The 15670-nt window shown below is 48.3% G+C and overlaps 1 protein-coding gene across 5 annotated transcripts in view; it reads left to right on the top strand.

Annotated features, from left to right (window-relative positions):
• Positions 1–1075: 1075 nt before the first annotated feature.
• The window catches only part of NPRL3 (NPR3 like, GATOR1 complex subunit), a 46777-nt gene continuing 32182 nt past the window's right edge, over positions 1076–15670 (top strand). For 2 of the 5 annotated variants that reach the window (XR_005785783.1, XM_040459604.1), the window contains exons 1-4: positions 1076–1587; positions 6754–6823; positions 12069–12107; positions 15419–15548. Coding sequence is in view for 4 of the 5 variants with exons in the window: in XM_040459604.1 (XP_040315538.1) it covers positions 1470–1587; positions 6754–6823; positions 12069–12107; positions 15419–15548 (357 nt within the window). In the remaining variant the exon portion in view is untranslated. Of the gene's footprint in view, positions 1588–1737; positions 1911–6753; positions 6824–12068; positions 12108–15418; positions 15549–15670 lie in introns of those variants that run through there. The other 3 variants (XM_040459606.1, XM_040459605.1, XM_040459607.1) reach the window with 3 other exon arrangements.

Here is a 15670-nt window from a genome sequence, read left to right on the forward strand (position 1 = left end):
TCCTCGGGGGTGTGAAGTGGCACCTGTTTTTGGTTTTGATTTGCATTTCCCTCATGAGTAATGATGTTGAGCATCTTTTCATGAATTCACTGGCCATTTTTCTGTCTTCCTTGGATAAATGTCCTTTCACATCCTTTGCCCATTTTTCTTAAGTTTATTTAATTTTAGTAATATCTACACCCAGCATGGGTCTCAAACTCAGGACTCTGGAGATCAAGTCACACACTACCTGCTGAGCCAGCCGGGCACCTCTCTGCCCATTTTTCAGTTGGTTGTCTTTATTTTGAGTTGTAAGTTTTTTTTTTTTTTAAACATTCTGGATACAATTCCCTTATATGATTTGCAAATATTTTCTCTCATTCTGTGGGTGCTCTTTTTACTTTCTTTGGTGGTGCTCTTTGAGGCATAAACGTTTTTAATTTGCTAACTCCAATTAATTTTTTCTTTAGCCACTTGTGCATTTGGTGTCTTACCTAAGAAACCCTTGCCTAGTCCAAGGACAAGAGGGTTTACTCCTATGTTTTCTGGTAAGAGTTTTATGCTGTTAGCTCTTAACTTAGGTCTATGATCCTTGTGAGAGATTTTTTTACTTTCGGACTTTACTAGTTTACAAGTCTTAAGTCTGAACTTTCTGTCCAAAGCAAGTGTTAGAGTGAAGAAAGCAACATTTTAGGGGCCTGGGTGGCTCAATCCGTTGAGCATCCGACTCTAATTATCACTTCAGGTGTGGTCTCCCTGTGGTCAGAGGAGCCACTCTCAGCGTAGAGCCTGCTTGGGAATTCTCTCTGCCTCCCTCTGCCCTTTTCCCCCTCACGTGCTCTCTCTCTCTCTAAATAAACAAACAAACAAACATACATTAAAAAATAAAAAGAATGCAACATTTTGATACAGCCTGCTTGAACCCCAAAGGCACAACCCAGCCACACCTTCCCTTTCACGCTGGTGGGCGGACCCCGTCCGCACTCTGGACAAACAGACGGCCTGCAGGGTGCGCCCTGCTTCCCTAGAAGGCCTCGCGCCTGCGCAAAGGTCGCCTGCGCCTGCGCACTCAGCACCCATCTGCGCGCAGGCTCCTTTTGAGCTGTTCGTTGGCCCTGACACCGAGGCCTTGCGAGCTTCGGGAGACGCGCCGGGTGGTTCGTGGGTTTGGAAGCTCCCGGCGCCCCGCATTTCTGCGACCTGGGGCGCGTCCTGCTCAAGCCCCCTCAGCCCCGTCCTGGGAGCCTCCTCCTCAAGCACCCTTATCGGGTCCCAGCCGGTCCTCCTGGGAGCCCCCACCTCGCCTCTGCCCTGGGCCCTGTGGCCCCTCCCCCACCCCGGCCTCCATCCCGGGCCCGGCCCGTCCTCCTCGGAGCCCGCTCCCCACCTCCGCCCCGGGCCCTCTGGCCCCTCTCCCACCCCAGCCCCCATCCCGGTCCCAGCCTGTCCTCCTCGGAGCCCCCACCCCGTCTCCGAGAGCCCACCGCAGGATGGGCGACAACACCAGCCCCATCAGCGTGATTCTGGTGAGCTCGGGCAGCAGGGGCAATAAACTGCTGTTCAGGTATCCCTTCCAGAGAAGCCAGGAGCACCCGGCGTCCCAGACAAGTAAGTGAGCGCCGGCAGAGGGACTGGCGCTCCCGGGCGTGCGCCCGGCGGCAGGATCGGAGCAGCGCCCGGAGGCGGCTCCCTTCCCTCCCCGCCTCGCACGTTGAAACTGCAGTCGTTGACCTTTTCTTTTCCTGATCATGTAGTCAGTGCCTACTCATTAGAGTATTTGCAAAGTACAGAAGAGTAAAAGCAGAGAAAACTCACTCAGTTCAACATGCCAAAGGCATCATTGCTAACGTTCGTCAGTACCTCCAGCCTTTTAAGAATACGTAGAAGTACTGTATGAATGTATTCAGCTTGGAACAAACACGAAATGACATGTCATCGGAAGTTTCCCCAGTTCTGCTCCTTCCCTGTCGCAGGGATAACCACCTGCCATTTTGGCGGTTGTCCCTCCTGTACCGATAGGTATGCAGAGAAAAACAGTGCCTCGTCTTGGGGATTTCCCCCCCGCATGATACATTGTTCTGCAGTTGGTCTTTTTTCCATTAAACGATCTTCCTTGGAGCACTTTTCCAGTTTAAAAAGAGATCACCCTCACTCGTAGAGCTGCACATGAGAACATAATAGACATTTAGGTTACTTGCAGTTTTTCACTATCATGAATGTGCAGTTCCTGACTTATATTTTGTTTTAACCTTACTTTTAAATTTGTTAACGTGGTACACAGTTTTAAAGGTACAAAGGGGTATAGATGATGAAAAGAAAGTTCTTTCCCACCGTCGATCCCTAGCCACTCATTTCCCCTTATAGGGGCAGCTGCTATTACCATTTTCCTGTGTATTTTTCCAGAACCTTCTGTGTGAATATAAGCATATACACACATTTTCTTTTCTTTGTTTTATTTATTTATTTTTTGTAGCAATCTCTAAACCCAATGTTGGGCTGGAACTCAGGACGCCGAGATCGAGAGTCCCATGTTCTTCAGAGTGAGCCAGCCAGGCGCACCCACACATTTTATTTTATTATTTTTTTTTTTTATTTTTTAAAGTTTATATTATTTTATTTTTGAGAGAGAGGGACAGAGAGGGAGAGTGAGAATCCCAAGCAGGCTCTGCACTGTCAGCGTGGAGCCTGGTGTGGGGCTTGATCTCATGAACCATGAGATCACGACCTGAGCCGAAAGCAAGCGATGGATGCTTAACTGACTCGGCCACCCGGGTGCTCCTACAGGTTGTATTTTCTAAGCAGAAGTGAACACACTGTGCACACTTTTCTGCCATGTTGTTTTCATGTTCACTTTACATCTTGGATTTAGGTTCAGAATGATCAGAATCACGGGATGAACACACTGTGATTTTTTCATTTAGGCCTCTGTTGATACAAACAGTGTGAATGTCTTTTCTGTCTACATTATCATTTTTCAGAATATAGGGTCAATCCCCCCCGGGGGGTGGTTGGATCTAGGGAAAAATGAACATCTTGATCTTCAGTAGATCAGATTTTTCTGTCTTTGTTAGTGAGATGGGTGAAGTGTCTGATCGTGATTTACATGTGCGTTTGTCTTCATGACAGCATGTTTTCCTCTCTTCACAGCCATTTGGATTTCCTTTTTAGTGAATGACTTACTCATAACCTTTGCCTAATTCCATCTTGGGTTTATTTTTTCCTTAGAGATTTGAAGGAGCTCTTTAAATATTTAGGATAAAATAGGCCTTTTTCTGCGACAGAGCCACACATTCGTAGCCAGTTTGCTTCTGTGTGGTTCTTGCTGCATAGAATTTTGACTTTTATGGAGTCAGGTTTTCAGTCTGTTCTTTCGGAGTTTCTGAGTTTTGTTACATGTAGAAAGGCGTTCTGTTCCTCAAGGTTAATGGAAAGAAACAAGACCTGTCTTGTGTTTTCCTATCTCATGTTTACTATATACGTATTTTTTTTTTTTTTAATTTTCTTTTTCAACGTTTTTATTTATTTTTGGGACAGAAAGAGACAGAGCATGAACAGGGGAGGGGCAGAGAGAGGGAGACACAGAATCGGAAACAGGCTCCAGGCTCCGAGCCATCAGCCCAGAGCCTGACGCGGGGCTCGAGCTCACGGACCGCGAGATCGTGACCCGGCTGAAGTCGGACGCTTAACCGACTGCGCCACCCAGGCGCCCCTATATACGTATTTTTTAATGTGTTTCTCTTGGCGTAAGTTGGACGCTCCTGGTAGGAGTTGGTGTCTTCTGCACACTTGCCGAGAGTGAGTTGTGTGTGCACCTCCCGGAGCCTTCTGAAGAGGGTGCTGTGATGGGTGAGGAAGGATGTGGGAACAATGGGGCTGCAGAGTGGTTGCTTCAAGAGCCAGCATGATTGTCTCTTCTCTCAGTGACTGGTTCTGCTGCCTTTCTCGCATACTGAATTCCCTGTCTCTTTTTACCTTTCATCTTTCCCAGCCATGTGGGTTCCACACTGATGAATGACCGTAACTTTACACTGTGTTGTATTTTCAGATAGGATTAGTCGCTTATCGTTACTTCTCTTTTTCAGCACTATCCTGGCTGTTTTTGCTTACTGTTCCCGGTGAACCTGAGTACTGAATATACTGGGCCCTTCTCCCAGACCGTTGGTGGTGGTGTGGGAATCATGTCACATGTATGGGCTAACTGCAAAAAAATGACATCTTTGTGTTGAGTCCCCCTACTCAAGAGCATAGCATGTTTGCTTTCATTCTTGTCTCCCTTGCTAGCATTTCTGATTTCCTCGTGGACCACTTGCCCGTAATGAACTTAAAAAAAATTTTTTTAGAGGGAGGGGAGGGTAGGTGATGGGCATTGAAGAGGGCATCTTTTGGGATGAGCTCTGGGTGTTGTATGGAAACTAATTTGACAATTTCATATATTAAAAAAAATAATTAAAAAAATGCAAAAAAAAAACCCTAAAGATCCACATTCAAATAATAAAAAAAAAATTTTTTTTAATGTTTATTTTATTTTAGAGAGAGAGACAGACAGACAGAGTGTGAGCAGGAGAGGGCCAGAGAGAGAGGGAGACACAGAATCCGAAGCAGGCTTCAGGCTCTGAGCGGTCATCACAGAGCCCAACACGGGGCTCGAACTCGCAAACCAGGAAATCATGACCTGAGCCAAAGCCAGATGCTTAACCCATTGAGCCACCCAGGTGCCCTGCCTATAAGGAACTTCTTAAGTTCATCCCAAGTTCTTTAAACTGTATTACTCTGGTAAGGTATGTGAAGGATATTGGTATATGGACATTGAAAAATTTTTTTCTTTAGCCTGTGCTTTTTCCAACCTAGTTGTCATCGTATACTGAGAGGGTGTGTGTGTGTGTGAGATTCTTTTTTTTTTTTTTTTTAAACTGAATGTAGTGGTAGCAAAAACATTTCCTATGTTATAATTCCTTGGAAACAGTAACTATTGGGAAAAAAAAAATGTTTGTTATGGTAGAAAATATATATGTGGGGCACCTGGATGGCTCAGTTGGTTAAGCATCCGACTCTTGATTTTGGCTCAGGTCATGATCTCAGGGTTTGTGAGATCAAGCCCCACAGTTGGCTCTGCACTGATAGCATGGAGCCTGCTTGGGATTCTCTGTCCCTGCCCCTGCTCACACTGTCTCTCTCTTTCTCAAAATGAATAAATAAACACACACACACAAAAGGGGTGATATATTAAAATACAAGTGTATATACATATTATAAAATTGCCATTTTAACCATTTTTAAGTTTACAGTTTGGTGGCATTAGCTTCATTCACCATGATTAATTCACTGCATTATGCACCTGTCACCACTGTGTATTTCCAGAATTTTCCTCACCTCAAACTGAAATATGTAACCATTTAGCAATAATCCAATTTCCTCTGCCCTCAGCCTCTGGTAATCTCTAAACTACTTTCTGTCTCTCTTGAGTTTTGCCCACTGTAGGTATTTCATATAAGTGTAGTATTTGTCCTTTTGTGTCTGATTTCTTTTACTTAGCATAATGTTTTCAAGTTCTTCCATGTTTTAACATGTATCAAAACTCCATTCCTTTTTATGGCCATTGTGTGTATATATGCCACGTTTTTGAAGCCATCGCTTTTTTTTTTTTACTTGTTTTATATTTTATTTTCTTAAATTTACATCCAAATTAGTTAGCATTTAGTGCAACAGTGATTTCAGTGTAGATTCCTTAGTGCCCCTCCCCCATTTAGCCCATCCCCCTCCCTCAACACCTCCAGTAACTCTCAGTTCTCCACATTTATGAGTCTCTTCTGTTTTGTCCCCCTCCCTGTTTATTATTTTTGTCTCCCTTACCTTATGTTCATCTTTTTTGTCTCTTAAAGTCCTCATAGGAGTGAAGTCATATGATTTTTGTCTTTCTCTGACTGACTAATTCCACTTAGCATAATACCCTCCAGTTCCGTCCACGTAGTTGCAAATGGCCAGATTTCATTCTTTTTGATTGCCGAGTAATATTCCATTGTATATATATATATATATATATATATACCACATCTTCTTTATCCATTCATCCATCGTTGGACATTTGGGCTCTTTCCATACTTTGGCTGTTGTCGATAGTGCTGCTATAAACATGGGGGTGCGTGTGTCCCTTTGAAACAGCACACCTGTATCCCGTGGATAAATGCCTAGCAGTGCAGTTGCTGGGTCGTAGGGTAGTTCTGTTTTTAGTTTTTTGAGGAACCTCCATACTGTTTTCCACAGTGGCTGCCCCAGCTTGCATTCCCACCAGCAGTGCAAAAGAGATCCTCTTTCTCCACATCCTCGCCAACATCTGTTGTTGCCTGAGTTGTTAATGTTAGCCATTCTGACAGGTGTGAGGTGGTATCTCTTTGTGGTTTTGATTTGTATTTCCCTGATGATGAGCGATGTTGAGCATTTTTTAATGTGTCACTTGGCCATCTGTATGTCTTCTTTGGAGAAGTGCCTGTTCATGTCTTTTGCTCTTTTCTTCACTGGATTATTTGTTTTTTGGGTGTTGAGTTTGATAAGTTCTTAATAGATTTTGGATACTAACCCATCATCTGATATGCCATTTGCAAATATCTTCTCCCATTCTGTCGGTTGCCTTTTAGTTTTGCTGATTGTTTCCTTCGCTGTGCAGTTTTTTATTTTGATGAGGTCCCAGTAGTTAGAGACCATTACTTTTAATGTATCCACAGACCTGCGTGTGGATGGATCCTCTTTTCTTAGCCACTCTCCCCCTTTTGCCCTCAGATAAGCCTCGTAGCAGATATGCCGTCAACAACACTGGAGACCATGCCGACGACCAGGATGGTGATTCCAGGTAAGGGCTTTACAGTCACTCCATGATGGGGCTGTCGTGCCCCTTGGCCTGGGCAAAGCCCTACCTCCTGTTGACCCAGAGGTTTTCTCCTGTGACAAACCTGGTGTCCTTTTATTCCATTTGCGGGGGTTTCAGGTTGTGCAGAACTGGGATTGTGTTGCCAGTCTCGGCCTTGCTGCGTAGTTTGTTCCATGTTCCAGCTGTGGACTGGTTGGTTGCTCAAGGAGATTGGAAAACAGATGAGGCTAGAGGGAACTTTATCTACCACGAGAGGAAGATGGAGAAAATCAGTCCCCAGTGCTGTCCTCAGACTTGACTTCTCAAACATGTGCCCAGAGGGCACATGTAGGTGCTTGGGGCAGCCCAGCCTGCTCATGGGGTGATGTGGGCTGAGAGCCAGGGCTGATGTGACCCTTGCTCTTTTAGGGCACGGACGAAAGGCAGGTCCTGGTCCTTCCTGTGTGTGCTCCCCTGCTTGTCCTGGGAGATGCCGTCAGGGTGGCAAACATAAGAAATGACCACGTCTGCTTTACATTCATTTTAAGGCTTAGTAAATGGTACTACCAGCTAAAGGAGGGTTATAAATTGCCTGCCCTTGGTGCCTCTAAACACAGCTGGGGCCTGCCTGCAGTAAAGGACTCAGCCTCAACTGTTCCATGGCAGAATAGCTGAGGTCCCTTCCTGGGCCTTTGCCATGGAGTGAGCTAGCGCTATCTCCCTCAGGCCTCTTGACAAGACACCATATCCGCCATGGTGTTGTGCAGTTCCACAATTGTGGTTTTTACCCTTTTTTGTGAGGGCATATGGGGCCTCTGGCGTGGCCAGTGACTGTCTCTGAGGGGAGCAAGCTTTGGAAGAGAGACCAGCAGGAGAGGGCAGGGGGTGTGGGGGATTATTGGACATCCCATGTTCTGCGTGATGTAGAAGGCTGTGGTCTTCTTGTCCTCTGAGGTCGGCCACTTGGAACAAACTCTTGTTTGTTACAGGTGCGTAGAAAGCACTTTGCTCCTTCTCGTGGGGTGGGTGCATTTTGTCTTCTGCCTGCAGCATAGATTCATTTAGAGCAGGGCTGGCCTGCCCTTCTCCCTCCAAGCTCCATAGGTTTGAGGCTCGGGCTGCTGAAGCAGAAAGTGCCGTTGGAGCAGTCTGTGTGGCTTTCCTAGGAGGCTGGCAGCCCCTGAGCCCTGGAGTTAGCTCTCGGAGGCCTGTAATAAAAGACTAAGAAGATGTTTTTTAGGGAATTATTTTCATATGTAGCATACAGAAGGGGAAAAACCATAGGAAGGGAGTGAGGCATTGTGGGTCTATCAGAATTCTCTGATAAGCTTGTTCAGTAAGAAGAGCAAGTTCCACGGGGCGCCTGGGTGGCTCAGTCGGTTAGGCGTCCGACTTCGGCTCAGGTCACGATCTCGCGGTCCGGGAGTTCGAGCCCCGCGTCGGGCTCTGGGCTGATGGCTCCGAGCCTGGAGCCTGCTTCCGATTCTGTGTCTCCCTCTCTCTCTGCCCCTCCCCCGTTCATGCTCTGTCTCTCTCTGTCCCAAAAATAAAATAAACGTTAAAAAAAAAAAAAAGAAGAGCAGGTTCCTTATACTCTGATTAAACTTAAGAATTACTTCATTTGGTAATTTTAGCACATGACAGCACTCCCCACCTGCTGTGTTTTCAGAGATACTGGTTAATACCCTGCTTTTTTTTTGTCCCATTGGCCTGCCAAAGCCTCTGACACCTGGGGGAACCCTGCTGTGGCTCACACATCTTCCAAAGCAGTACAATTAAGGTGCATCGTACCTTTTGTCCATGTTCTCCTTGATTGTCTTCTTGAAGGGGCCTTTCTTCTGAAACCAGGAGAATGGTCCTCAGCATTGTTTTGCTAGATTGAAATGATGTTAACAGGCCACTTGTGTGATGTGTGCGTGTGGTGGAAGACGTCCACGGCCTCAGAGAAGTGAGAATGTAGACCTTTGGTGCCCTGTGTTAAAGTCATCATTTAAATTGAAATGAAATGAAACTTAGTTCCTCCATTATACTAGCTGCATTTTAATTCTCCGGGGCCACAGGCAACTCATGGCTACTGTACTGAATGGTTCAGATTTAGAGTATCTCCACCACTGTAGAAACTTCTGTTGGACCGCACTGGCTTAGAAGCGTGTGCTGGTTTTATAAGGTGAATCATTAAGATGATGTGTTTCAGGGGCGCCTGGGTGGCTCAGTCAGTTGAGTGTCTGACTTCAGCTCAGGTCATGATCTCACAGTTTGTGAGTTCAATCCCCGCATTGGGCTCTGTGCTGACAGCTCAGAGCCTGGAGCCTGCTTCAGATTCTGTGTCTCCCTCCCTCTGCCCTTCCCTGCTCATGCTCTCTCTCCCTGTCTCTCAAAAATGAATAAACGTTAAGAAAAAATTAAAAAAAAAAAGATGTGTTTCAGGATATAAAAATTAATTGTCAGGTTAACAAAAACTTATATAGACTTCAGTAGGAAGAGAAGAATAAAATGGATATTGTTCATTATCTTTAAGGTTTGAAATTCAGATTTAGAATCGTTGTAGTGTTTCTGTTGGATGAGAGTTAGGGACCACGGAGGTCATGCTTCATAGCATCATGCAGCCCCGACACTGGCAGGGCAAAAACCATCAAGAGAGGTCTTGGAGAAAGCCTGGAGTCTGTCACAAAGGCACGATCCCTCCCAACGTGCAGTGTTCTGGGCACCGTCCTAGAAGGAGAAGCTGGTAGCTTGGAGAAGAGTTGACTTTATTTCAGAACACTCAGAAATCATTTTACTTTAAAATGTTTTTTTTTTTTTTAATTTGTGTTTTTTTGTGTGTGAGAGAGAGACAGAGCGTGAGCAGGGGAGGGGCAGAGAGAGAGGAAGACACGGACTCTGAGGCAGGTTCCAGGCTCTGAGCTGTCAGCACAGAGCCCGACGCGGGGCTCACACTCACAAACCATGAGATCACGACCTGAGCCGAAGTCGGACGCCCAACCGACGGAGCCACCCAGGCGCCCCAGAAATCATTTTACTTTAGACATCATCCAGAAGACCTCGGAACTGTAAAACCTTTTGATTCTCGGTTGGCCTTGAGGGAGTGGTGGGATCGGATGGCACTGCTGCCCTCCTCAGCCTTGGCCACCTTTCTCTAAGCAGTGGGTCCAGCTTTTTGGCATGTTCACACCCTCAGCTGGATGAGAACCTCAGCCAGGCAAGCTGGGTCCTCTACACCAGGTGCACACGGGGATCCACTGGGCCTCTCTCGACAGCTTTGCTTCTACTAGTGTGCAGCTGGACATGTGTTAGAGCACTGCTGACGCTTGGAAGCCCCTTGTGCAGGTGGACTGGCGGCTCAGTCGGTTAACCGTCCGACTCTTGATTTTGGCTCAGATCATGGTCTTCTGTTTTATGGGTTCGAGTCCCGCATTGGGCTCTGGTGCTGGCAGTATAGAGCCTGCTTGGGATTCTCCCTCCCTCTCTCTCTCTCTGTCCTCCCTTGCTCATGCTTTCTCTCTCTCCCCCCCCCCCCCCCAGAAATAAATAAATAAATAAGTAAGTAAGTAAAAAAGGTGCCCCTCTTTCCTAGAGTTGAGGTCAGTGTACGGAATGTGGTTAAGCAGTGTTGTCCCCAAGCTTGGGCATCCCCCACCCCTTTCCTGACCCAGTCACTGAGTCTACACTGGTGTGTCCACACTGGCACATGCCTGCAGGCAACGTGTTGGGACAAGTGCAGGTTCCGGGTTCCAGGTGTGACTCCCATTTTGCATCCTACGGTATGATCTTGGGCATGTTTCTTAGACCAGGAGCCTCAGTTTTGCCTCTTTGTAAGATGCTGAGGGTGGCAGGGCACCTCTAACTCCCCTTCCCAGGTCTGGGTATCATGGGAACATCTGTGCCTTGGGGAGAGTACTTGTTGGTGGCTCTGCCTCCCTCAGAGGTGCAGACACAAGTTCATAAGATACGCCACTGAAGGGGGGAGGTGGGGGGGGGGGCGGCACCCGGGTGGCTCAGTTTGAGTGTGTGATTCTTGATTTTGTCACAAGTCATGATCTCACAGTTTGTGGGATCGAGCCCCACGTCGGGCTCCGTGTGGAGCCTGCTTGGGATTCTCTCTCCCTCTCTCTCTGCCCCATTCCCTGGTCACGTTCCTTTCTCTCTCAAAGATAAATAAATGAACTTAAAAAAAACAAAACGAAACATGCCAGCGGGGTCTGGCCTGTCACCTCCACAGCCCAGGGTGGAAATAGAGCACTGCTGACACTTGGAAGCCCCAGATGGAACTAGAGGGATTTCGTTGTGACCTGTTTGATCGTCGAAGATAAAGGTGGTAGGAGTTGCACTAGGGCTTCTAGGGATTCTGACTTGCTGGGTGATCTTGGAGAGTCCACAAAACATCTTACCCCTTTCTTACTAGGTAAACTGATGAGCTGAAGTTTGGGAGCTGTTGAAAAAAGGGGCTCTTGGTTGTGTGTTTCTGTCGTGTGGGTCTTAGGCGTTTCTCAGTGAGAGCCGTGGGGAGCAGCAGGCCCAGCAGGGTGGCACAGCGCTGTGGCAGGCTCTTGTGCCTCCAGTGTTGTCTCCACTCTGGGGTCTGGCCTACTCTCTGTTGCAGGGTGCTGGGAAAGCAGCATGTCCCAGAACACAGGCCTCTGCAGACGACCTTGACTCTCTTAAACATATCTCTGAAAAACGAAAGTTCGTAGCACAGAGGCCTCATCCATCATGTACAGATTTGCTGCCGAAGGGCCTGCCGTCCTGTGCTGTGCAGAGGCACGCTGAGTTTGGTTTTGCAGACAGTTACGGCATCTCAAGACGTGGGGCTGCCATGTTCACTGCATTCTACAGTGTTTATAAGGCTTTTCCCTGTGGCGATCTCCCTGGATCTTACCGAGATGGTTTCATCAGAAAGATTAAATGCTCGTGCATGGGTGTCAAGTGAATACGTGTGGTGTTGGGCTCTGACCCGGGTCTTCCAGCCTTGCTCTTGCTTCTGAAGACAGACACTCACTTGTGCCCAGGCTCTGTTTACACGTGGGAGTTTGAGCTTTTGTGAGAAAACTGTGGTAAGTCTTCAACTTGGCGAGTGTCTGTGTCTTTTTTCTTGTCCGGTAAGTTGCTTAGCCTTGCCCTCAGCAGTTAATGCCCTAAGCAGTTAAAGTCTAGACTTTAACACTTGTTTTAATAAAACAGCCTTGTAACTATTCATGATTTTTAAAATCAGTGTGTTTGTTTGGTCTTGATGGTCCTGTTCCCATTCCAGCGAGCCATGTCCTCCAACCGATGAGCGATTGGTTGCAGGGTAAGCCCAACACTTCTCCGCCACCTTTCTGTCCTGATTCTTGCTGCCTTCTCTTCTTATAATTGTGCTTAACTGATTGCCCTCAGTGTTGAAAAATGACTAACGAGGCACACAGGCTCTGGCTTGGACCTCACTGCCTGATCCCCCATGAGTGCCCCTGCCCTTTCTCCACCTGGAGTTATTTAGCTGTTCCACATTACCTGAGAGGCCAGGGCGAGTTTGGCTGGTACCAGGGAGACTTCTGGGACCAGGCATGCACGTAGACCTCCCCTCCTCCAGGCAGGCACCAGTGGCCCCATGAAGGTGGTAGGCAAGCAGGACCAGGCTCCTCCTCTCCCTAGCCAGCCTCCAAGAGAGACCTCTGATCGTTGCTTCTTCCCTTCATTTCTCAGAGGAGTTACAGGAGGCCTCTCTCAAGGGCTGGGTGCTAAATGTGGTCCTCGGGCTTAGATGCTGTTGTGTGTGCCCATTAGAGGCAAAAATGTTCCTGTGGAGTTTATATGGCACTTCTCCAGGAGGGTGTGGGTAAGTGGGTCTCTCTGTCCCCTTGATGGGGCATCCCCCTGGGTGTTGGAGATGCATAGGATATCCGTGAGCCCCCCAAAACAGGAGGGGGCAGAGTTGAGTTCCCTTCTATGCTGCCTCTCCCTCCCCCCGGCCCTTTTTCTTTTTCTCTCTTTTTTTTTTTTTTTGCCAAGGCAGAGAAAAAGTCCTGCTCCTGAATATTCTGGCAGAAATAGAAGGTTTTCCCTGTTTTCCAGCTGGGCTAATTCATGTTAAGTGCTTTTATTTTTGGAAACAAGTATGGTCACTTGTTTTTGTTTTACTTTGCTATTTATGTCAGTTGTGTCCCCTTCCCCTAAATCTCATGACAGACTCTGTGACTTTGGGCATGTTATGTCAGCACACACAGTACAGAAAGTATAAGCCCCTCAAGCATTTGCTAAAATCATAAATGTGTAATGTTAGGCTGCAGTGAGTGGATCCTTGTGTGGTCCAGACTAGCTCAGTCAGGCAGAGCAGCTTAACACCCTCCCACTCGCCACCCTAGAGAGGCCTCCTCGAAGGGCCACTCAGCGCAGTGTGGCTTTTAACTTCAGCAGTACATGGCTCTCCAGTTGGTTCCCTCTGTTCTGTCCTTTCTGAATCTAGAGGGGGAAGTGCTTTTTATTTGGCTCCTGGAAAGACACATTTTGGATTTGGATATTTATAAATGTGAACTGGGCCACTACTGTTTGCCTCTGAATCTCGGGACTCCCCTCACAGCCGAACTTAGGTTCCTGGTTTGGTGGCTGAAGGCCAGGGCTGAGGCCTGTCTATGGCTCTTTGTGACAGAGCAGAGGTTTTTAGTGGAGATTGTGGGTATCACAAGAAAAAGCGAACCTTCTGGAATGGTAGGAAGTTGTTTTCCTATCCGTTATCACTGTCCGTGGAGGGGTAGTGTTTGTTCACATAGGGTGTCAATGTTGGCATTGAATCAGTTACGAGAGCAGAAGTATTTGTTAGGGGTTTATCATTCTGAAGCCCTCCCTCACCGTCACTGTAACCCTCAGATGGGAGTTACAGGGCAGAGTGACCCATTTAGAGGTTTTGAAGAAAGCATGTAATAATGCCTTTGGTCTAATACTCTGGAATCTGCCGTCTCTGGTTTATTCACTCCAGAGAGCGGTATTCCTGGGAAGGAGCGACGCACGCTGGGCAGCCAAGGGCGTGGGCTGTGGGTTCCAAGTTTGCCAGAGTGTTTCTGACAACGTCGGTGTCCGGAGGTCCAACTGCAGTCCTGACTGTGCAAGAGGCAAGGCAGCCCGTTCTGACCAGCCCCCCTGCATCTGGTTTGTGTGGATACCTGGAGGACCGTGTTGGTCCTGGAGGAAGGCTGGAAGCCACCGTGACCAGCCCCCCTTGGCAGTGCTAGGCCCGGCCTGCCTGCTGCGGAGGTGCTGCCTGTCTGGCTTTTGTCCGCGTGCTGGTTGAGCACCACAAGGTTCTTGCTCCAGGCTGGTTCCAAGTTAGCCTCTAGTGTGTTAGACATTGAGGCCCGCCGAGTGTAAGGAGCCCGAAGCAGCGACCCCCCTTCCTCGATCATTTTATGTCAAGGTCATCTGCTCTTTCGGGGCTGAACTGCAGCAGCAGTCCACAGCAGACCTTCCCCTTTGGAGTGTTAAGGTGTTAGTCTCTTCCCCCCATTGTGGCTCCTCCAGGAGAGAGGCATCTGGTGCAGTCCCTGATTCACTGTAGCTCCTCAGTGAAGGTCCAGGATGCACATGGTGTGTCTGTCCTCGTTGTCCTTTTCGGGACCTTAGGGGTCTCCCTGCCCAGGGGTAGAGTGTGGCCTTGGGGGAGGTGGAGCCTCCTTCCCCAACACAGTGTGCCCTTCTGACCTGGATGTTAGAAATGCTTTTTCCAGGCGGAGAAATGAGCACCAGTCTTGTCTCCCTTCTGGCTCCAGATCATATATGGTTCATCCCTGTTTCTCGAGTGCAGGCCCCTGGAGCCTGGGCTCTGAGATAAGACTCGACACTGCACCCCCCCGCAGTCTCCTCCCTGTGGTGCCTTTCCCTTATCTGGACCGCTTTGGGCAGGAAGGAACAGGGCCGCTGGTGGGGAGACGCAAGGGTGCAGATGCATCTTGGAAAGGAGTGAGCTCTGCAGTTTTACAGAGATTGTATCCAGAGCTGCTGTCGCGCTGCAGCCCTTCCTCCTTTTCCATGGCATTCGGTCCCGTGTGCCCCCACATTTCTATCATGTCGTTGGTTCTGCATATTTTGCATATCTTAGAAGTTTCATCCCTAGTAAGAACTCAGATGAGGGAACAGCCAGACAGCCGTGCTGCGAGGAAGGTAATTAACACACTGTAGTTAGTGTTGTCCCCTCGCCCTTCACACACCTGGGGATGGGAGGTGCAGCCTGGCACACCTGGGCCAGTGGGGGGAACCCCCCAATACGTCTGTGAGCCTCAGTGAGTGGCCTCTCCGGGCAGTGCCAGCTCCAGCTGTCGTCCTCCCTTTAAAAGCAAACTGCAGCTCGTTTCTGTCCTGAGTTTCATAGAGCATGCCGAGAAATGACAGCATGTGCCTTCAGCCTATGCTTCTCATGCCTTTTACCTTGTAATTCTGGTGATTTTATGTCCCTGATCTTGGGGATTGCTTCAAAAGGGAAACTGATAGAAATCTCCCAAGTCAGCAGTGGGGCTTGACCACTCCACGCACGGAGCTGCCATGTCCTGAGACCTTTCCTCTCTGAGGGCAGGTGGGTGTGGTGCTGTGACGCTTTGTTTACTTATTTCCACTCTACCCTTTTATAATTTTAAGGTTTTCGGATGTCATTCTGGCAACAATTTTGGCAACCAAGTCTGAAATGTGTGGCCAAAAATTTGAACTGAAGATTGATAACGTGCGGTTTGTTGGGCACCCGACACTGCTGCAGCATGCTCTGGGGCAGGTATGGCCCTCCCTGGGCAGGTAGGGTTCTCCCCGGGCAGGTGTCGCCCTCCCCGGGCAGGTAGGGTTCTCCCCGGGAACGTATGGTCCTTCCTGGGCAGGTAGGGTTCTCCCCAGGCAGAT

The sequence above is a fragment of the Herpailurus yagouaroundi genome, unplaced genomic scaffold, assembly GCF_014898765.1.
Source record: "Herpailurus yagouaroundi ecotype Mexico unplaced genomic scaffold, PumYag 222, whole genome shotgun sequence".
NCBI lineage: Eukaryota > Metazoa > Chordata > Mammalia > Carnivora > Felidae > Herpailurus > Herpailurus yagouaroundi.